The sequence below is a fragment of the Pleurodeles waltl genome, chromosome 3_1, assembly GCF_031143425.1.
Source record: "Pleurodeles waltl isolate 20211129_DDA chromosome 3_1, aPleWal1.hap1.20221129, whole genome shotgun sequence".
Taxonomy (NCBI): Eukaryota; Metazoa; Chordata; class Amphibia; order Caudata; family Salamandridae; genus Pleurodeles; species Pleurodeles waltl.
In genome coordinates this window covers 1,405,871,839-1,405,893,958 of record NC_090440.1, presented here as the reverse complement: position 1 = coordinate 1,405,893,958, position 22,120 = coordinate 1,405,871,839, and the positions used below count along the sequence as shown (strand labels likewise).

The 22,120-nt window shown below is 46.1% G+C and overlaps 1 protein-coding gene across 8 annotated transcripts in view; it reads left to right on the top strand.

The window, feature by feature from the left end:
* The window catches only part of CADM1 (cell adhesion molecule 1), a 572,409-nt gene that overhangs the window by 488,191 nt on the left and 62,098 nt on the right, over positions 1–22,120 (top strand). For all 8 annotated transcript variants that reach the window (XM_069224945.1, XM_069224944.1, XM_069224941.1 and 5 more), the window contains one exon: positions 14,763–14,859. In XM_069224945.1, the coding sequence (XP_069081046.1) occupies positions 14,763–14,859 (97 nt within the window). The remainder of the gene's footprint in view (positions 1–14,762; positions 14,860–22,120) is intronic.

Here is a 22,120-nt window from a genome sequence, read left to right as displayed (position 1 = left end):
AAGATTACCATTCACCAAATGATGACCTTCCACCACAGCCCCATTCCAACATGGCTGCCGCTTCTACATAAAACCAGGAAGACTAACAGGCACCACTCTTGCCATGTGTATCTAACAATTGTTGGTTCCTGACTAACTACACTTAACTCTACTTCAGCCACATATTCGATGCATCATTTTTAGAGAATTCGAGCATGCTATGCCCACCTGGCACTTACGAAGGCGGCACTGTTGTATCACAAAGGCCCCATTCTACACCATTTTGCCAGTTACTGTCCTTATTGCTTGCTTAACAAGGCAATTTATCTTTGCCTTGCTAATGCGCTTTTACTTGCGCTGATGCAACGTCCACCTGCGCGTACAGTGTGATCTTTGGAGAGGAAAGTGGCCTCCAGGTAACCGCTGTGCACCTCCCCTGAGCTGGGAAGTCGTGTAACACTTCGTTGCTGCTCAGCCATGTGCGCACACTGCCCTTCTCTTAATGAGCGCAGTGTTTCTGGTCGAATGATCACATTAATTGCACGGTGTGCACCCGAGTGATTAACGCTGAGGTAATTCATCGCCAGGAGATTTTGCACATAAATGGGTAAGTTGTTTGATGCGGCGTGAGGTCGACCCCTTTCAACGTCACCGAATTACTCCTTTATCCCACTTTACATATTGTATATGAGAGAAGCAGCGGATTCAGCAAAGTGTTTCGTGATTTGATTTTCTGGGGCATTAACCGCTCCCCTTTGCCACGTTTCATAGCAGGATGCTCATTTTAGGTCCGTTAAGATGCTTTCCACGCAGTGGAGGATGGATAGATGGTTGCGTCTAAGTATTTGCACCTGCTGCCCTAATTCACAGCTAACTTCTAAGGCACTGACATGCTGACTCTGACCCCAGGCACGGTTTTCCTGCAAAGCCCGGTGCTTGCTTTGTTGGTGTTTATTCCATTTCAAGCAAATGTTTCTGCTGCGATGTTCATGTACGCAAATCTATTGTCTAGACCTGACCTAGCTCCAATATCCAATCCAGTCTATAGTAATGCTGTCCAAAGTTCTCAAAGCGTCACATGAACCCTGCATGTTTTTTTTGTAGACCTGATCAATGTAGACCTCGGAACCCAGGTTGATGTCACGTCGATACAATCTGAAACAGATAAATTAAGAGGTTCCTCACTAAACCTTACAACTCTCATATAGTTATTTCACAGGAATCCCTGTATCTTTCTCTGGCACCACCACATGGTCATGTTAAGAGTTCCTGAACACACAAACAAAAAAGCCCTAACGCAAACTCCTTAGTACAGATGTCTGGACCCAGCATAGTCCACAGTGGCAGCTCTTCGGTACTGAACACTGAAAGCAGTGTAAGGTCATGACCAGAGAGCCATGGTATAGGATGCTGTGCTCCACAGTATCATGGCCCCCAACACCATGCTGGGTATACTATACTTGAATTTCTTTCTTTCTTTCTTTCTCTCTTTCTTTCTCTCTTTCTTTCTCTCTTTCTTTCTCTCTTTCTTTCTCTCTTTCTTTCTCTCTTTCTTTCTCTTTCTTTCTCTCTTTCTCTTTCTTTCTCTTTCCTCCTTTCTTTCTTTCTTTCTTTCTTTCTTTTTCTTTCTCTTTCCTTTCTTTCTTTCTTTCTTTCTTTCTTTCTTTCTTTCTTTTTCTTTCTCTTTCCTCCTTTCTTTCTTTTTCTTGCCTCCTTTCTTTCTTTCTTTTTCTTGCCTCCTTTCTTTCTTTCTTTTTCTTGCCTCCTTTCTTTCTTTCTTTCTTTTTCTTGCCTCCTTTCTTTCTTTCTTCCCAGCAATTATTGGATTTCCCTTGAGCCTCTCAGTAGGTGACGTTATTGTAATTTCTGTTTTGTTTTAATGGAGCTGGCATCTGGATAATTCAGTATGTGGGGTATGGCCCTTATTCCGGGTGAAGAGTGACTGCTGATTGCGTCAGTCTGTGCAGTTTTGTCATGGAATTGTACAGGCTTTTGAATCATTGGGTTCAACCTTTATGTAGAATTGACCACAAAAACATCCCCCTCATATACTTAAAAAACAAAAGGTTTGGGGGATAATGTTGCCTGGAAGAGACTGGATTGAACAGGAAGTGATTCTCTCTGAATAAAAATGTTCACCATTAATAGGCACTTATTAAGTCAGGTCTTTGGTTTTGTACAATTAAAAATACCCTGATTTGTTTGACTTCCAATTGCCAACAAGAAAGTTGAGTAATTCCTCAGAACTGCATCTCCCCAGTCTTGTTGGTGCCAACATCTTTGTTAATTGTAACTTTAGTTTACGCAACCTGCTGTCAAATCAGCCCATTGTGTGACCTTCCTGGACTCCTAAGGGAAGCTCCAGGCTAGCTAGTGACATTAAACTTAAACACCATTTCTTTCAGCAGACTACAGCTCATCGCAATACATCCTCACGCGGTGATCGGCTTGTCCAATGTCAGGTCTGAAATGCTACCCTGGTGCTGATGTTTAGCTCGCATTCGTTTCTGGTCCATGTCCGATTACTGTTGAATTTTAAATGGCTGCAAATGCCCGAGTACAAAATGATATGAACTAACAAACCAGCTCTGGCTGAACATCTTGCACTTAATGTAGGAAATCATTTGTGCTCTGTTCTTGCCCTTGGGGTGTGCTGACTCGTCTAGGAAACTTTAGTGTGACTGGAAGGGGTGGTGCCCGAAGCACAGACTCATAGCTCTGAACCCCTACACACAGTGTAGGTCCGTCCATAGCTCGCATTTGTTTCTATAGCTTTTATCTGCCAGTCCCCTTTAGGTACTACCTTTAAGAGGACATGCACATAAGCAAGCAGTATAGACCGAGAAGCAAGACTAGAAGACCGTGGAGAAAATGGATTACTGTGACGCCTGCCTTAGGAAGGACCAATCTCCGCTCTCTTCCTGTGCTCTGAACAGCTTGCGTGTGGGGCTGATGACTCAGTGTATTCAGTCTATAGAAGGAGCTGAAACTAACGTCCACCATGTGACAAATGAGAAACCAGTGAGGTTCTGGGTTTCACACCAAGGTCACTGACCAACCATGATTGTTGTCCCCGTTCAGCTGATGTTCAGGGTGGTTGCTCTTGTTCTCTTGCCTGGTGCATGCACGGCTCAAGTGGGGGGTGCACACAGGTACACGGTGCCACCCACTATTTTCACTGGTTGGACGGCGTCCACCCTGCAAGAAGTGGGCCCGCTGAAATATGCTGAACTTGTCCCGGTGTCATTTTGAGATACTGGGACACATTCAGCAGCGCCTGCACCTTGTCTGCTTTCTTTTTCCAGCAGCAACGTGCAGGTGGGGAGAGGACTTTCATATTACAGACTCCAGCTGAGCCCATAACAAAGTCCAAATTTAAGGGGCTATTAGGCCTCCCTTTGTTTCACTATGGCGATTGGGAGCTATCTGAGCCTCACACCTAGATGCAAGGGAGCTGCAACAAGTCACACAGCTTGTTGTTATCACTTCACAAAGAGTTGAGAGGTATGCTTTTTACTTGTTCAGTTCCCGTTTGTAAGAGAGTTTCATGCACTGTAACAATGTCAGATTTGTTGGACTGTTCCAGTATTTGCACAAATAATAATTTAAATACAACAAATTTGTTTTATTACTTTTATAGAGCTACTGATCTTATTGCAGGATGTCAGAGCACTTACACACACACATTGTTCATTGAAAATAAATCCTATAACCATCAATGTACAAAATGTTACATAAGGCAACGAGGGTTACAAGGCGTAGGAGTCCTTCATAGTTACTTAGCTTGCTGTGATAGATTAGAAGGATTACAATTTATGAATTGTGAGTAACAAAATGATCTGTGTTAAAAGCAGTAACTCAGCTAGCTACATAAAATCAAAATATATATTTTGCTTGTTACATGACGTGCTTTGCAAAATACATATTAACCCTCTAGTTAGATTCAAAACTGGGGCTAGGTAAAACACAGATCTTTCCAACAAATGGGTTACCTTCCAAAGTTATTTTACCATTTTTTTATTCGCTGAGATTTACTGCGCACACAAATATCTCTGCAACAAGTGCCTTAACACCATAAGATTTTTTTTTAAATTCAGAATTTGCGACTAATTGAGCAGAACAGATTCATTGCCACCTTTCTCCTTATTGCCATTTTATTCGTGGCAGGGTTTAAAAAAATGTACAAGTTGAGGCACAGATTTTGCATCAGGGTTGCATCACTTTTTTTGGCACAAGCCAGGCACAAATTCTCATTTGTTAAATATTGAAATGCACTCAAATGTAATCATGGCAGGTCTTCTAAACCTTTATTCTTGTGATGTCAATTCTTGGCAGGTCATAGGTTGTAATGCCACTTCCTGTGATCAGTGGCCTAACAAAACCTGAGGGGGCCCATTGCAAAGTACATGGAAGGCTCTCCCTCTGGACTCACTCAGGAGCTCTTAGGCCAGGGTACTGTGCTCAGGTGGGTTAGAGGGATCTAGCTCGGTGGCCCCCCACACTACTGCGCCCCAGGGGCCCTTTGTTACGCCACTGCCTGTGATGCTACATGTGATTCCACGTGCTGTGATTTCACATTGTGATGTCATGTTCCATGATGTTGCTTGCATACTGCCTAACTTGGTTAGTCCCCCACTTCTGCTTTTTAGAACTTGTGTCCTGGCCATATGACTTAATGGCCTGGCTTCCTTTCCAGAAGAACGGAGCTATACAAAGTTAGTGTTACTATCCGACTCCGTACAGGTACGCAAAAGTTTCTAAAACGGTCTGCTCACCCCAGAAGCTACAATTCTTCTGTAAAACTGAGGCAAACGGCACTGAAGGGAGCGACTGAGAAGGATTAGTTTATTAAAATGCGCGGTGTGCAGTTTGCTGTCCCGGGAGAGGATTTACCACTGCATCTGAAATTAGAGCAGTCTAAATTGCTTAAGACGATTTTATAGATTTCTGAGCGTCGTGTTATTCGAGGAAAGGCAGTAATGCATGGCGGGCTGTTAATAATGTGCAGCCGAGCAGAGAGCGGGGTGGGGGGGATTGCTGTTCCTCGGGGAAATACAAAATCTAATATGATTTAAATGATTCAACCTTTGTGTTTGTGTGCATTCGCGTGCCCTGCCTTCCTCTCACTTAATCCCTCCCCCAACCAATCACACCCCCCACAAAAAGACTTTGCTGTTTTAATATGATTGGTCTGAAAACAAGATTTGACTGTTTCGTTGTCCAGATGTTGCCAAGAGCTGTTCTGTCACTGACAATATTAAAACAAAATGTTTACTTCTATAGGTTCACACCTCCAGGCATTTTGTTTTCGTGAAATTATCAGTGGCGCCTCTAGAAGTGATTTTCGGGTGGGGTGGCAGACAATGGGCAACAGATAAGTGATGGCCACCTTTTGTTTTATATCTATTTTATATCTCTATAGATAGATCTAATCACACAAGCAAAGTCATGTATACATTTAAGCAGACTATGGATTAAACATTACTAAGGTCAGGTTTAGGGGTAGTGGTCTTCGGAGTGTCTCAATCACTCTTGTTCTTTCCTCACACCTCTTTTTTTTCTGCAGTCTCTCAGATGGACCCTTCTGTCACTGCCCATCTGCCGATCTTGCGCCTCATCTTTTTCCTCATCACCCTCTGTTCACTCTCTGCCACACATTTCCATGCATCTCCTTCGTCTCATACAACATACCCACTTGCTTGTAAGCACTATAGTTTCTTTAACTTTCACCAGGTCAACATTTTGACAGCTGTTTATCCCCTTCACACACTTTCACATTTAATCATGTTTACAATTGCACACCTCTGTGTTTTATACACTGCTGGGAGGCCAATAATTCGATGATAAGGGGCTCTCAGATGGGCACTGTGCGAAATTCACATTGGATTAGCCCTGAACTCCAATGCTTTCAAGTCTTGCCAGTTATAAGCCCCCACGCACAACCTGAACTCACACAAGCATATAGAAGTGACTTTTTCACAGAGTACATTTTACGTGAGTAATATGTTGCATAAAAACAACTGCAGATACACATCCCGGAAGAAGAATTGTCAAAGGCCAACAGTCTTGCTTGTATTGGCTTTGTCAATGTCTTTTAGCCATATTGTACAGCAGCATGGCTAAAAGTTGTGGGGGGGGGGGGGGGAGTGCTATTATGCACCCAGCACTGGCCGTGTCATAGCAGACTTTATCTTGGGGCAAGTAGGAGGTGGATAACATGGACAACAGAAGGGAGGTGGAATGGACAACAGGAGGGGAGGCAGTGGTCCTTCATCCCAGATGGACGAACCTGGTTTTGGACACCAGATGGACCGGGTGACCCTGGTCAACAGAGGGAGTATACTTCAGCCCTGAAAGCCCCCAATAAAAGTATGGGCTTATATCCCAGCATGCAAAGAGTTGTTCACTGGATAGCCAGGCCTGAATGTAGCAGAAAATGCATAGGGACACATGGCAGCAAGGGAGCCTATGCTCTTTTCTAGAGAGCTGAATACAGCATTCAATTAATCACTTGTTAAAGCATGCTACTCACCTGTTAGGGTCTCAAGGCGCTAGGGGGGGGGTCACTGCAGCTCGAATAGCCAGGTCTTGAGTCGTTTCCTGAAGGTCAGGACGTCCTGGGTCAGACACAGGTTGACGGGGAGGGAGTTCCAGGTTTTGGCAGCGAGGTGGGAGAAGGATCTGCCGCCGGTTGTGGTATGGTGGATGCGGGGGACGGTGGTGAGGGTGAGGTTTGTGGAGCGGAGCTGGCGGGTGGGAACGTGGAAGCTGAGATGCTCGTTAAGGTAGACACAGGGCCTGCATCGTGCAGAGCCTTGTGAGCGTGGATGAGGAGTTTGAAGGTGATCCTCTTGTTGATGGGGAGCCAGTGAAGGTCTCTGAGGTGGGCTGAGATGGGTTTGTGGCATGGGAGGTCGAGGATGAGGCGTGCAGAGGCGTTATGAATGCACTGAAGTTTCCTTTGGAGCTTGGCCGTTGTTCCCGCATAGAGTGCGTTGCTGTAGTCCATTCTGCTGCTGACGAGGACGTGGGTGACCGTTCTTCTGGTTTCGATGGGGATCCATCCGAAGGTCTTGCTAAGCATGCAGAGGGTGTTGAAACATGAGGATGAGACGGCGTGACTTGCTGGTCATGGTGAGCGATGAATCTAGTTTGAAGCCGAGGTTGTGTGCATGGGTGGTGGGAGTTGGTGCGCTTCTAATGCGGCAGGCCACCAGGAGTCGTCCCACGCTGAGCGGTTGGAGCCGAGGATGAGGATCTCAGTCTTATCCGAGTTCAGTTTGAGGCAGCTTATCTCCATCCAGTTGGCGATGGCATGAAGTCCATTGTGGAGATTGATCTTGGCGGTGGCGAGGTCCTTAGCGAGTGAGAGGATCAGATGGGTGTCGTCCGCGTAGGAGACGATGTTGAGGCTGTGGGATCGGACGATGTTGGCGAGCTGCGCCAAGTAGACATTAAAAAAGGTTGGGCTGAGAGAGGATCCTTGGGGGACTCCGCAGATGATCTTGGTGGCTTTCGACAGGAACAGAGGGAGGTGGACTCTGAGTTCTACCGGAGAGGAAGGATGTGATCCAGTCCAGGGCCTTGTGGCGGATCCCGGCGTCATGAAGGCGTGTGTGGTGACACTGTATCGAAGGCTGGCGAGAGGTCAAGGAGAATGAGGGCCATGGTTTCACCTTTGTCGAGTATGATCCTGATGTCGTCGGTTGCGGCGATGAGAGCGGTCTTGGTGCTGTGGTCCTTGCCGAAGCCGGATTGGGAGATGTTGAGCGAGCTGTTGTCGTCCAGGAAGCGGGATAGTTGGCTGTTGACTATCTTCTCGATGACCTTCGCTGGGAAGGGGAGGAAGGAGATGGACCGGTAGTTCTTGAGGTCTTCGGGGTCTGCCTTGGGTTTTTTGAGCAGGGCATTGACATCGGCGTGTTTCCAGCTCTCCAGGAAGGTGGCGGTCTCAAAGTAGCTGTTGATGATTGCATGGGTGTCCCACATCTGGTTGCTTGGCAGCCCCCCTGTGGCTAGCTAGCTAGTGTCTGTCATTTAGCACCTTCATCCAGTCTTTTTTTTCCAATGTTAAAAACTAAACTACTAGTACCAGAATTCAACGTGATGTTGGCTAAAAAGCCACGATTGGTTCAAGAGGTCACTTATGGCATGGGCCACCTGGCATCTATGCCACCCTTGTCTGCTCCCTTCCGGATAGGTGGTTTGTAAAGCAGGCAGCAATGTGGCAAGCATGTCTCATGGTGTTAAACAGCTAACAGGAAATTGTGCAACAAGATATGTACCTGTTGATGCAACAGCTAATGTTCTGAAATTAGTATGATCATGACCTTTCTGCCGCTCAAATCACCCGGGAGACATAATGTCCCTTCACTGCAGCAAGCGAAGGGAGATGCATCCATAGTCATGTTTCTTTCCCAACTATATAATCTGTTTACTTTGAAAGGCCACTTGGACAGCTGTCCAGCTTTGTCCTTTAGGCAGATGTGGCTGAACACAAGGCTGGTCCAGTGCAGTTCCCGCTGAAGCAAGCATTTACTCTCGTATGTTTTGGAACTAGCGTGCCCCAGAGCACTCTGGTAAATGGAGTCATCAAATAAGCATTTGCATCTGGTCATCGCACTCAATATAAATCCAGAAGGCGGCGAGCCCTGGGAGGATATCTAATTAATACGCCTTTACAACAACAAAGGAATCTATTCCCGTAGGAGCAACACAATGACAAATGGCCAGCAACAAGAAGCATTGTCAGGCCCAGCAGTGCAGATGCACTATCCTGGGATGAAATTAAAATGGCAGAGAATGGGGCTTGGATGCAACACGAAGGATGGCGCTTGAGGATAAGCAACACCTCGGATGGTGAGAGGAGATGGGGAGGGGTATTGGAAAAGGTGCAGGGAAAGAGGACACGACTGAGCAAGGAACACCATGACAGAGAAAGCACAAGGCAAGTTTAAAAGACACAGGCCATGGATAGTAAGCTGTACTCGGTCCATGCTCCATGGAATGGACCAACAAAGGAAGATAAATTTAAACCAGAGGCACACACCAATTAGAAGCCAGAAAAAGGTTGCTCTTGATGCCAACTAATGATAAGTAACCCATGGCTCTAACTATTTTATGAGCTTTGTCTTGTTTTTTTTTGTTTTTTTATTGAAGGAAAACAACTTGCGCATGTGCTCTCCATGCGATACTTTAAATCAAATAGTCTTAAGGAATTCAACGGTAAGTAAAATGTGAAATGCAAACAGTAACATCACTCTTCCAAGGTTGGGAGGCCAGTTTCCATTTCTGCTGGCAGCAGTTGTCACCCGCTAGTGAAGGACAAGGGAGAGGTGGGGGTGCAGGACAATAATAGATGGGGCACTGGTCTTGCTAGCACCACCCCTTACAGTGACACCACTAAAAAAAAAAGCAGCACAGCTACTTAGTGAATGGCATCCTGGCATGCTTGATTGACTTCAAGAGAATGAAGCATGCCTTCTGTAAGACCAACTAATGAAGCACGGTCAACTTAAGCGAAGGGCTGCTTGGTGTGCCCATTTGACTGGTGAATAAGGTACCGTTGCTAGTATTGGGCAGGCACCCGACATGCCTGATTAAATGATGGTGACTGAAGCATGGCTGTCTTAACATAATGACCACGTGGCATGTTTGGATTGTTTAAGTGAGATAACTATGGTTATCTCGAGTTTATAGCTGCAGTTGCATGGCCAACTGGTTGGCCTCGCTGGAAGTTTTGTTTTATGTTATCAGGATGAAATGGTCAGCTGGGGAAGATAGAAGTGTCTTTCAGGGAACATTCCCAGAGGTGGAGTGGAAGAGACATGAAGCATAAGAGTTTGTATGTAGAGCACAAAGTGCACCCATGGCAGATCACTTGTGAGTCAAATGAGCCGATACACCGACCTTTATGCTTCTGAACAAACAAGTGTTGTCTCTATTATTGGGTCTTCCTGGGTGACTGGGTGACTGGGTTGGGTGTAATGCTGCTGTGCCTGTAGTTTTTCAGCATGAAGGCAAATGAATGTCCGATAGGTTGACGGGCATGAAAGATAAACACAAATGGAGGACAATGCATCACTGCAAAGAAAGCTAGTCTCTGACTATTTGCACACAGGCCTCTGTTCGTGGCATTGTGTTTTAATCTCTGCAGTGGATGCTGGGGTCAACTAGTAAATGACACCAATGAAATAATACCTCTGCATTAATGAAGTTACAATAAGGTATCCCTGTTTTGTGAAATACCCCTCTAGATCCACACCATGGCTGGGTTTGAAACCAAACCCATTCACAGTTTATTTCCACAGCAGCATCCTAAGTTGGAAGAGCTAGTTACACTACCTTTAAGTCCACTCAATAAAAATCAATTACTATTTGTTTTGGTTGCAACACGTGCAGATGTTGCCTAGGAGCAGTCAAAGATATCCTGATCCTGGAAGGTCTGGAAAAGCCATGAGATCAATTATCCTGCAGCAGTCCTTATAGTCCAGTGTAATTGGCTAAATGTTAAGCATTCAGATGGCCCAAGCTAATCCCCATGTGTACTGCAACAAGTGGAATATGGACAGTCATTTTGGAAGTCGAGGAGGGATGGTTGGAAGGATTTGTTTTGCAGTCACTATGTTCTGCTGGTAAACTTCAGGTTTTGCTTTCAAAGGAAATACAGTCCACCCTAATAACTTACTAGTCTCTCCTGCATTGTTGACGATTGGTGAACATAGTCTTTCTGTCACCGCGGGGGCAAAAACATTCTTGAAGGCCAAGTCGAATCTAAATCCACAGAAGGGTGCTTCTGTTTCTTTCAGCTTCTGTGTTTAATAATTGTATTCAGTGGTTTCCTAGAAGGTGATAAAAATGTCAGATTAAACATATGTAAGCTAAACACATTCAGTTAATTGTTTTTTTATTTTCCTTTGTGGAACAGTAAAGGGAAAATCTTTAGTCTGGCCTTTATATTAGCCAAGGTTGTCAGACCCTCCCCCACCTTCCACCAAGGGTTGCTGTGGCAAGGTATCAGCTTGGGTCCAAGATAATGGCAGACCCCCTGTAGGAAAATGCCACTGTTGGCATGGTTACCCCCTAACTTTTTGATTTTTGTTGATGCCAGCTTTTATTGAAAGTGTGCTGGGGCCCTGCTAACCAGGCCCCAGCACCAGTGTATTTTCCCTAAAACTGTACCTTTGTCTCCACAATTGGCACAGCCCTGGCACACAGATAAGCCCCTTATAAAACGTACCCTTGGTACCAAGGGCCCTGTGGCCAGGAAAGGTATCTAAGGGCTGCAGCATGTATTATGCCACCCTTGGGACCCCTCACTCAGCACATGCACACTGCCTCACAGCTTGTGTGTGCTGGTGGGGTGAAAAAGACTAAGTCGACATGGCACTCCCCTCAGAGTGCCATGCCCACAACCCACTGCCTGTGGCATAGGTAAGTCACCTCTCCAGCAGGCCTTCCAGCCCTAAGGCAGAGTGCACTATACCACAGGTGAGGGCATAGCTGCATGAGCACTATGCCCCTACAGTGTCTAAGCCAATTCATAAACATTGTAAGTGCAGGGTAGCCATAAATAGTATATGGTCTGGAAGTTTGTCAAACACAAACTCCGCAGTCCCATAATGGCTACACTGAATGCTGGGAAGTTTGGTATCAAACTCCTTAGCACAATAAATCCACACTGATGCCAGCGTGGGATTTGTTGAGAAATGCACACAGAGGGAATTTTAGAGATGCCCCCTGCATGCTAGCCCAACTTCTGGTGCTAGGCTGACCGGTCTCTGTCAGCCTCCCACTTCCAGACTAGTTTCTGGCCACATGGGGTGAGTGCCTTTGTGCACTCTGTGACCAGGAACACAGCCTGTCCTGGGTGGAGGTGCACCCAGGACACCTGGTGGTGAGCCTCAAAGTCTCAAGCCTGGTGTTATAACACCCCAGGGCACTCTAGCTAGTGGAGATACCCACAGCCCCCACGTTTGGCGACAAGTCCGGGGAGTTAGTGAGAAAAACAAGAAGTCACCCCCTCAGCCAGGTCCACTCCTAAGGTGACCAGAGCTGATGTGACCACCACCTTAGAAAATCCTCCATCTTGCTTTGGAGGATTTAGCTTAATAGGATTAGGGATGTGCCCCCCTCCCCAAAGAGAGGAGGCAAAAGGAGGGTGTAGCCACCCTCAGGGACAATAGCCATTGGCTAGTGCCCTGCAGCCCTAAACACACCCCTAAATCTAGCGACCCTGAACCCAGGAATTCAGATTCTTGATGACCTAACAAGGACTGCTGACCTGAAAACCCCACAGAGAAGGAGACGACAACTGCTTTGGTCCCGGCCCTACTGTCCTGCCTCCTGATTCAAAGAACCTGCAACAGCAACACATCCTGCGGGCCAGCGACCTCTGCCGACTCAGAGGACTGCCCTGCAACTACAAAGGACCCAGAAACTCCTGTGGACAGCGGCCCTGTCCAAAGCAACAAGAAGAAACCATCTTTAAAGGGACTCTCACCTCACTCCAGAAGCGCGAGTACCCACCAATCTGCACCCGACGCCCTTCGCCCGTGTCCAGAGAAACCAACGCAGCAGAGAGGACCCCCCAGGTGTCTCAAATGATGTGTCCACCCTGAGCCGACCTTTCTGCACCCCCCTGACCACGACTTCCCGGTAACAAAGAAACCCAATGCCTGGATGAAGCACTGCACCTGCAGCCCCCAGGCTTGTGAAGAACCAAACACCAGTGCAGCAGTGACCAGCAGGTGGCCGTCAACCTTGCCAAGTCGGTGGCTGGCCCGAGAAGCCTCCCTATGCCCTGCCTGCATCGTCTGAGTGACCCCTGCGTCCCTCCGTTGATTTCTATACAAAATTCAACAACTTGTTTGCACACTGCACCCTGCCGCCCCTGTGCCGCTGAGGGTGTATTTTGTGTGCCTGCTTGGGACCCCCCTGCCCCACCCCTCACCAAATAAATGCTCTACAAAACCCCTGTGGTCTGCTCCATGAGGACACAGGTACTTACCTACTAGCAGACTGGAACCGGAGCACCCCAGTCTCCACAGGCGCCTATGTTATTTGGGCCCCTCTCTGACCTCTGCACCTGACCAGCCCTGTGTTGCTGGTGCTGGGTGTTTTTGGGGTTGACTTGAACCCCCAACAGTGGGCTACCTGTGCCCCAGAGACTGAACATGTAAGTGCTTTACTTACCTAAAAAAATAACCTGTACTTACCTCCCCCAGGAACTGTTGAATTTTGCAGTGTCCACTTTTAAAATAGCTTGTTGCCATTTTATGCCAAACTATGTACGTTACTGTTTTGATTCAAATTTCTATCTATACCTAGGCAAAGTACCTTAATTTTAATGTACGTACCTGCAATTTGAATCTTGTGGTTCTAAAATAAATTAAGAAAATAATATGTTTCTATATAGAAACCTATTGGCTTGGAGTTTAGTCATTGAGTGTGTGTTCTCATTTATTGCCTGTGTGTGTACAACAAATGCTTAACACTATCCTCTGATAAGCCTAACTGCTCGACCACACTACCACAAATAGAGCATTAGTATTATCTCTTATTGCCCCTGTCAAACCTCTTGGGGAACCCCTGGACTCTGTGCACACTATCTCTCACTTTGAGATAGTATATACAGAGCAGGCTTCCGACACCTCCCCCCATTAGAGTCCCGGTGGAATCACTGAGATACAAAAAGGTGTCTGGCATAATCTCTATTCCCTCACAAGCAAGCTGCTAGACCTCCTGCTCATGGGAGATGGTGATGGTTGTATCCTCAGTTTCGAAAGAAAAAGGGATACATCTCTACCCTCAGTTGTGATTGTTTGGCAACAACTTTGGGTAGCATTGCGAGGTTGCCACACAATCCCACAGCAAGTGTAGTGTGGTGGCCCATTGAATCTAGAATTTAAAACCAGTCTGAGGACTATTGGCAAGGATCTCTGTAATAATAAAGAAAACATTTACGAAGAGATACATTCATGACTGAATGAACACATGATGAAAAGCTGCAGAATGAGCTCTAGCATTTTATTAATTTTTGCTTTTAGGCATCTCTTGATAAGCATGTGATATTACTTACGATGGAGAACAGCTTTCATCCATCACTGTATACTTATTACAGTTATACTGGGCCTAAGGCACTACACCTAGCAGGGGCCAAATTGAATTGCCTATCGGGCAAATACACTTTAGACTCGATGCGGATAAATGTCAGAGTTGGTGTTATTTCTTGCACCACTGGCAGTCATGCTGTGTGCCATTTTGAGTGGTTCCTGTTTGATCACGTTGGGAAGCGTTCAGGGTCACTTTTGAGCCCCTTATAGTCAAAGTGGCTAATTCTCAGGCAGTTCACTATCCTACATTTATTTTTTGGAAAGGTGATCTCCTGGCAGGTATGGCTTGGATGTAACCGAAGCCACGTACTTGTGCAAAGCTTCCTCTACAGGAGACTGGACTTCTAGGTGCTCTTGTTTCTAGAAATTTCCTATGTGGCTCCAACCTGAACTCCCCGGCTGCAGCCCACCCCAGAGCACCTGCATCTTCAGAGCTCCTCGAGCCTTTCACCCCTTTTAGGCTAGAAAGCGCTGTATTTCATATTTGAGTGATTTCATAAACCTCATGCTCAGCATTGCAGGTTGTTCAAACGGATGTTTCTTCGCCTTCAGAAATATTTGTCCTTTGGATTTATGTGATGTTTGGCTGGTGCAAGAGTTGGTTCTTGGTCTCCAAAACATAGCAGGACGACCCACTAACATGTTCATGTTGCTTTTTCGTTCCCACAGATAAGCCCAGAGTGTTGCTGTCGGTGTCCTACCCACAGGGACTTACGAGGGAAGGGGAGTTCCTACAGCTGACGTGCACGGTGATGGGGAAGCCCATGTAAGTGTGTGTTGCTTGACTGCAGCACGGCATCAGGTTGTGTTATTATAACTTCAGTGACCAGATATCCCTGCCCACCCTCTTCCTTTCCTCTTGCTTTGTTTCCATACTGTGGCATCCTGAGTATCTGCCCTACGACTTCCTCACCATTTTCTTTTCATATATTCGTGAGGCCTCTCTTAGCAATTTAGTTCTAATAACCACCACTTTCTCCCCCTACACTTTTCTCTCTCTCCCCTAGCTATGACCTGCTTTAACGCGAAGAATTGTCTTTAGAATCTGTGACGAAAACTGCAGCGTGAACCAGCCTTTGCATGGCGAATGATCAAGTGCATGTTTCTAAATTGTAGCCTAAGGGGTGGTGTTGGGTCTGTAACTCCGAGATTCTCTTCTCAACTATGTAACTTTACCGTAACATGTAATAAACTAGAAAGATTACTCCATCTACTAGTGTTTTCAAGTCACTCGTTAGATTTGAAGCAGAAAACTGTGAAGCGCTGGTAATCTTTCTAAGGAAAATTACGTTTCTATAAAAAAACAAGCATTTAACTTCTAAATTCAGAATAACTATACTTTGGAACACATTTATATGATGCTTCATACAGCACCCTGATCATTCCAAAGTGCTGTAAATAACAGAAGTAACTATTACCCAACTTTTGCTACTCGGTTTACAAGTCTGTGCATTGATGGAAAGGTGATTTTGCTGGGTTTTGGGACTGGAATGTTCCCTGCATGGTAAAAGATGTGCACTGTAGACCTGAGCGACCTAAATGCATACAATCTGGTATCCTGACTTTGTTTTGGCCCTGCACACGACAGTCCAACACGTGCACTGCGGCCTAGGCTTTTTGCATCCGATCGGAGACCCTAAGTTGTACTCTGGTCTGGAGGCATGCACCAAGTCTGTCTTTGTCCTGGGTCGTGTACATTAAGCCACGGTGGCAGCTTTTTGTTTTTATGGTCAGGCTTGACAGAGCAGCTGTAGCCAGGCAGTTTATGTGAGCATCACCTGAGAGGGGCTTTCACTCTACCCATATATTGGGAGTCAGGATTAACTGTTTTGTTTGGGCAGAAGGTTGTGTACGACCACATAAAACGTGCTTGCCTTCCACACAGCTGTGATAATTGTATTTAATCAGCTGTCTTGTCCTGATCTTTTAGGTGCAAACATGTCACTGCAATGCTATTAATGTCTCTTAGATGACTAGATAATGTATGGTGTTTCTCCCTGGCAGCAGCACAGATGGGAAGAGGGCAGTCATTAACATACACTGATTTTTAGGTCTGACTTGACAGTGCGTTTATAAGCAGCCCTGTTGACATTGACAATGATTTTTGTAGTTGATATAGGTGATCAGGCCTTTTCCCCACTTGAGTATAATCCCACTTTAATGTAGTTCCCAGAACCCGCTTTCCCCACTTATGTTATAAACAACAGTGTGACTGCAGAGCCCAGAGGAATTAATTTTGGGTTCCACCTGGTAATATCGAGCACAAGCTGCAAGTTGTGATGAGCATCTGTGGACTGTAAAGGTATTGCAAGCACTCCTCAGCTGAAGGATGTAGGCCATACACGGAGTAGTGGGAGGATGTAGACAGAGGGGTCGTATAAATGCAACTGTCACCTTTTGGAAAAGAAGTGCAGATTAGCTCACTCATGAGCACAGCCATTTGGGTAGATTGTGAGACAGCAGATATTGTACTATTGCTAAGGGTATCCTTTAGGTGAGACCCCCCTGCCTCTCCCCCCCTCTGTCAGAGCTGCTACTCCCAAACATGATTACATTCAGGTGCAGAGCTTCACACATTATTGTTCCCCGTGTTTAGTGCTTGGACAGCCCACAGGAAGTGACAGAAAACATTAAGTGGGCCATGGCTGGCCAGTGTATTAGAGTGGTTCCCCTGGCCTTCCTAGAACTAAGTGTGACTGATCAATGGGAGATGGTCTCACTCTAAAAAGAATAGCATTGAGACCGGGACCAATGTGCTGCCTGATAAGTAGACTGACGAACCCCTTGTCAATTTGTGTCCGAGGCTCTTGGTCATACAGGTTGTAGACATTCCCCCTTTTTAATGCCAGCCTTCATACAAGGAGCAGTTAGAAGGCCATCAACCCAGATGAATACCAGGATGTACTATTGATCTCTGGGCAGTCTCCCTGACTGAAGTAAAGAGTAATAAAGTCAGTATTGGCTTGACTGAGACTTGAAGGGTGTACTCAGTGAGTGGTGACGATGGGACATTCACTGCTGAAACATACGGATGGCCTTTTGTGACCATTCTGGGACCCTGTGCTGTGCTCTGTGATCTAGAGTCATGCACCAACTGTGTACCAAGACCACTGCCTGTGACCTGGGTCACATACATTAAGACATGGTGGCAGCATAATGTTTCGTAGTTGATACAGCTGTCCACTCGAGATCAGGTTCCCCATATTTTTATCAGCTTTGAATGGATGTTTTCTCCATTATTTAATACATGAACTCTTGCAGGTGCCTAGTCCTAGGGGTTTAAGCTTACACCTGAGGATTGTCTCAAGAAAGAGCTCCGCTCATGCTGAGTATTGCCATCAATGCAGAGCCCCCAAAGACTGCTGTGATACGATTCGGACTCACCAACCCTCGGCCCCTATGAGGATTACAGTTTACACAAGGGATAGCTTGCATATGACTGGAGCTTGAATCTCTTCAGGAAGAATGATCTGTTGTCCGAAGTGAACACTGTCAAGTTCCAGCTTAATCTTGTGGTCCACCCTGTAAGTTAGAGATTTATTCTCCACAAAGCTCCTGAATAGGCAGAATGGTGGACTGTGAGAATTTCCACATCTCGGAGCCCACCCAGTAACTTGTTAGCTTTAGTGTGTTCCCCAAGGAAGGCTAAAGATCTTTGTCAATTTGTTAGTCTGTCTAGTATATTATAGACTCCCCTCCTCCACCCCCAAGATCAAGAGGTTCCACAAATACACATTCCTGCAAACACAACAGGTATCTACGTTGGGCTAAGGCTGCAGAGATGAAGACCTGTTAAAGACAAATACCATGTCAATAACCAGAATTTGCATTTTTGCAATGTCCTATTACTCATTCCTCTCAATATCGTGTTAAAAAGTTAGAAAACTGTTTACATGGATTCATCACTTTTTCAGTCTTTCCCGTTGTGTTCTAATAGTTTCATATCCCAAAATGCCCCACCTTCCCTGTACCCCAGTATCGTTTGTACCAACACCTAGTCTGAGTTCATGCGCCTCCTTTAGCATTTGTCCACCTTCAGCACTTGCCCACCTTTTGAGTTGCAATGTTGAGGGGCGCCTGGGTTAGTCTTTTGCGTGTCTGTTCTTGCTGAAGGGCCCTTCGACGCCATCACTTCTCGCTGTGCTGCGAGACTCCTAAGAAGCCAGAGGCCCCACGCACCGGACCTGCGGGCCTACTTTGTACCCACCAAAGCTTACGTTTCAACTTTCCAGTTGTATTTAACCTGCTGTCTACCGATGTTTGGGCCAACGCTGCTGGTATCGACCCTTTCTGACAGTGGGTGAAATACAGCAGAGGGATGCCTTCTCCCTGCTTTGTAAATGCGCATGTGTGCAGGAGGGTGTATATGGCTAGAGACAGTAAGAAAAGGTTTCGATTATTCCTATTGGATGGAAACATCCTTGGGGGAAGAGGTGCTTATTGATTGACAGGAGGGAACGGATGCACCTCTGAATGCCCCTAAGGCCACGTGTGAAGCTGATGGCGATTCTTGTTGCACACACAGCACGTTTTCTGAACACTGCGCCTCTTCCAGGCACAGGTGAACGCTTTGCAGCTCGTGCCAGATTGCGCCCCGGAGATCGTGGGGTTCCAAGGTTACTTTCTGAGCCTCTTGTAGCAGTTTCGCCTCAGTTTCCGCCGCTTCTGGCTTCACAATTAGAATCCGAAAAGGCGAAAAATAAATATTTTGAATTGTGTGTTAACAAGATCTCGCAGTGGGTTTGCAAAAGCGCGCGTGCCTTGCTTGGACCCCCGAGCCACCGCTTGAAAGGCAGGTGACCCCGCTTCGGATTCACCTTCAGCGCGGCTTCCTCCGCGTAGTCCATTTATCATGCGCGCCCAGCAGCCCGCCTTTGTTCCCCCCGTCCTCTCCCCTAAATTAATGAGGCGACTAACTGTGGGTGAGCACCGACCTGCCCGCACCGGTGGGAAACTGCACAGCGGGGCAGAAAAATTAATCAGACGGGTTTTTAGCGGAGTGTTTGTACGGGCCTTCATGGTAAATAATGAGGGGGCGCTTTTTTGCTGTGCACACAGGAGGCTGCGAAAACGCGCTGCAGGACTCTTGTTTATTCCATGTTTTTGACAAAAAAATGCAACCCATTAATGAGAATTGCACCACTGACCAGAGCCTAGAGGATTTTCTCGAGGTCGGGCACAGGAAATGGCGAGAAAAGGTTTATGCGATGTTCCTCACATGTGTAGCTTGTTTGCAACCATTGTTATGGCGGTCTTTGCCTGGCCCTTTCACTGCTGCCAAACAGCTGTCTGTCTACTGGAGTTTGGTTCGTAGAGTTTGTTCACTTTATAACGTATAACCGTTTTGTATAGGTTAACGTGAAGGGACAATTAGTTAAATGTTGGAAGAATATTATGATGTGTGTAGATTGGTGAACTGAATGACATTTTCCTTTTTTCTTTTGATTTGTTTTTTTGTTTGCCCTTTGCTCAGCTGGTGTAATTTGCGTTCTATAAATGTGCATCAGTCGAAATAGGTAATTGTGATGCAGTGACCTGTACTTGACAGTCTAGGATCATTATGCTCGTTCTATTGGACTAGATGCAGGATTTGTAATTTCGCAGTGCTTCAGTGCTATTGATTTGGCAGTGCTTTACCAACAGCATGTTCTTGGTCCTTTGTTGTGCACATGACAGCATAAGGGTTCTGTGTAGCATGCGTTGTCCGAGGATGGCCAATAATTGGTGTATCTGGAAAAATTGAGAATTATGGTTGCACTGAACGGAGAGTATCTTCCGATATCCAGTGAAATTCAGATTGTGGGGATGCTGGAATTGTTTTGACCGCTTTTGATAAGGACTGGCTAGATTTACCAACATGGAGGTTGTGTAGTGATTCTCTCCTTAGGGGGCAACTGTATTTCACAAAATAACTGTTCTTGCAATCGAAGCTTCTGCATCAATACGTGCTATGCAAAGGGTAAGGAATAAGCCTTGTAGAAGAGAAGCAAGGTGAGTTTGACAGGTAACTAAAGTGCAAACTCCTTGTTATAGTATAGGTAGACCAATTGAGACGAATAGTGTTGAATGACATATTCAGCAGCATGAGCAGATGCCATGTACTTGAGTGGCCGCCATGCAGTGGATACCCCCATTCTGAACAACTCCTTTGTGCTTCTGGTAGGTATTTGCATGTAATTAAGCAGATGCAAAGTGTGTGACGTGGCCTTCTTCACTTGATTAGTTGGAAGGCAAAAAAGGTGACTTAAACACGAAGATCATATTGACGTCTGAAGCTGGCTTGTATAGGATGTTCCAAAAAAAAGCAATGGTCTGTTGTCAGACCTGTACTGATAAGATTTTACCAGTTACTAAAATGTAACCAAATATAGGCTAGCTTGGCATTGTGTATGGAAAACGTAACTGGTTAGTTGAGTCTTCAGGAGTGAGGTTCTTTGCTGGATGCTCAAAATCACGTACTTGTATTGTTGTTTGTTTATTCTCACCTTTTGTAGAGTCCTGAGGCACATCAGTTAAGTATCTACAGATGCTTGCTGTTGAAATCTGGTTCAGAGAGTTGTCGATCTGTGTTCTACACAAGACAGAAATGACAGTTCTCATTAGTGCGATGACTCAACAATTCTGCCCTGTTGAAAACAGCCAGTACTTGAAGATACATATTGCTACCAGTGAGATGGGCTTAGTACAAATAAGAGGTAGGCATGCCTCTAAAGTCTTGATTCAGCCAAGATGCCTGGCTCGACTCGAGGCCCTCTTTGGACACTTGTGCCAAAAAGGAGCTACGTTTCCTATGGCTTTTGCCCCTCACCTTCTAACCTCAACTAACCATCACTCCAGCAGAGGAGATGCTGCCCTATCCCATGTTTGGTTTGCAGATGGGGTGAACAGGAAACCACCTGAAGAGTGATGTGAAAGTTGCAAGACAAGGATGTTATCCTAATGATGTCTCCAAACAAATTCACAGCACTCCCCAGGATCTTGTTGACCATCCCATCTGAAATGCCACCTCCAACCCATGGGGTAATGAAATATTCATAGAGCCTGCAGTGAAGTTCTTGAGGCATTGTGAAATCGTGTTTTGTTACAACAGCGAAAGCCGGTGAATGCAGTGAAAGAGTAGTTTCCCTTTTTTAGATTTTTTTTTTCTTGAAAGATTTCAACTTGATTTAACATCGAAAATACGTATTTACTTAAAACAGTTTTTTGTGTCCCATGTCTAAGTTTGTTTAGCATCGTTCGGTCTTCAGCTAGCAAAAAAATGAGTGATAACATTCATAGTTGTTAATAACTGGGGCTCCCAAAATAATTCTTGGCCGAGGCCCCAAAAATGCTTGACTTTGCGGCTGTGTAGACTCCAAGCCGATGCCTGCGCACGCGTCTTCCCTGCCCATACAGCTGAAGGGCTGCAGGTCCCTCTCCAGGGTGCTGAAACCCGCCGGCTCTTGTCCGTGGCCGCGTGATCCTGCCGCACAGCTGGCTGGTGCTGCTCAGGTCCCTCACCATGGTGCTGAAAGGCGGGCAGCTGCTGTCCCAGAAACCGTGTGAGCGATAATGCGCGCGCAGCTGCCGGGGCGCTCTGTTGGCCCCTCCTCCATGGCGCTGAAAGGCCTCCAGCTCCTGCTTCAGGCCTCGTGTGGCTCATGACGCACTCGCGCTGCCCGGAGCTATACGTCGCAGTCTTCGTGGTGCTGGACATCCGGTGGCTGATAGCCGATCGTGCTGTAGTTGCAGTACGTGCAGGTCGCTTTGTCCTTTATCACTATTCTAGGGTGGCTTAGGGTTGTAGATGCACACGCACTGCCATATGGCTAGCACGCAGAAAACATTCCAGTTGATGGACAGTTTGTACGGTAAAGGAGACCAGTCCCGGTGAATTCAAAAATCTTAAGACTTGGGAGAGTAGTATGTGGTGATAGGCTAGTGGACAATTATACAAGTGTAACGTGCTAACTAGAAAAATGCTTAAATGGTATTTGCACCTATTTTCTAAGAGCATAGGAAGCAATGACGTATGCACACAAGAGCTG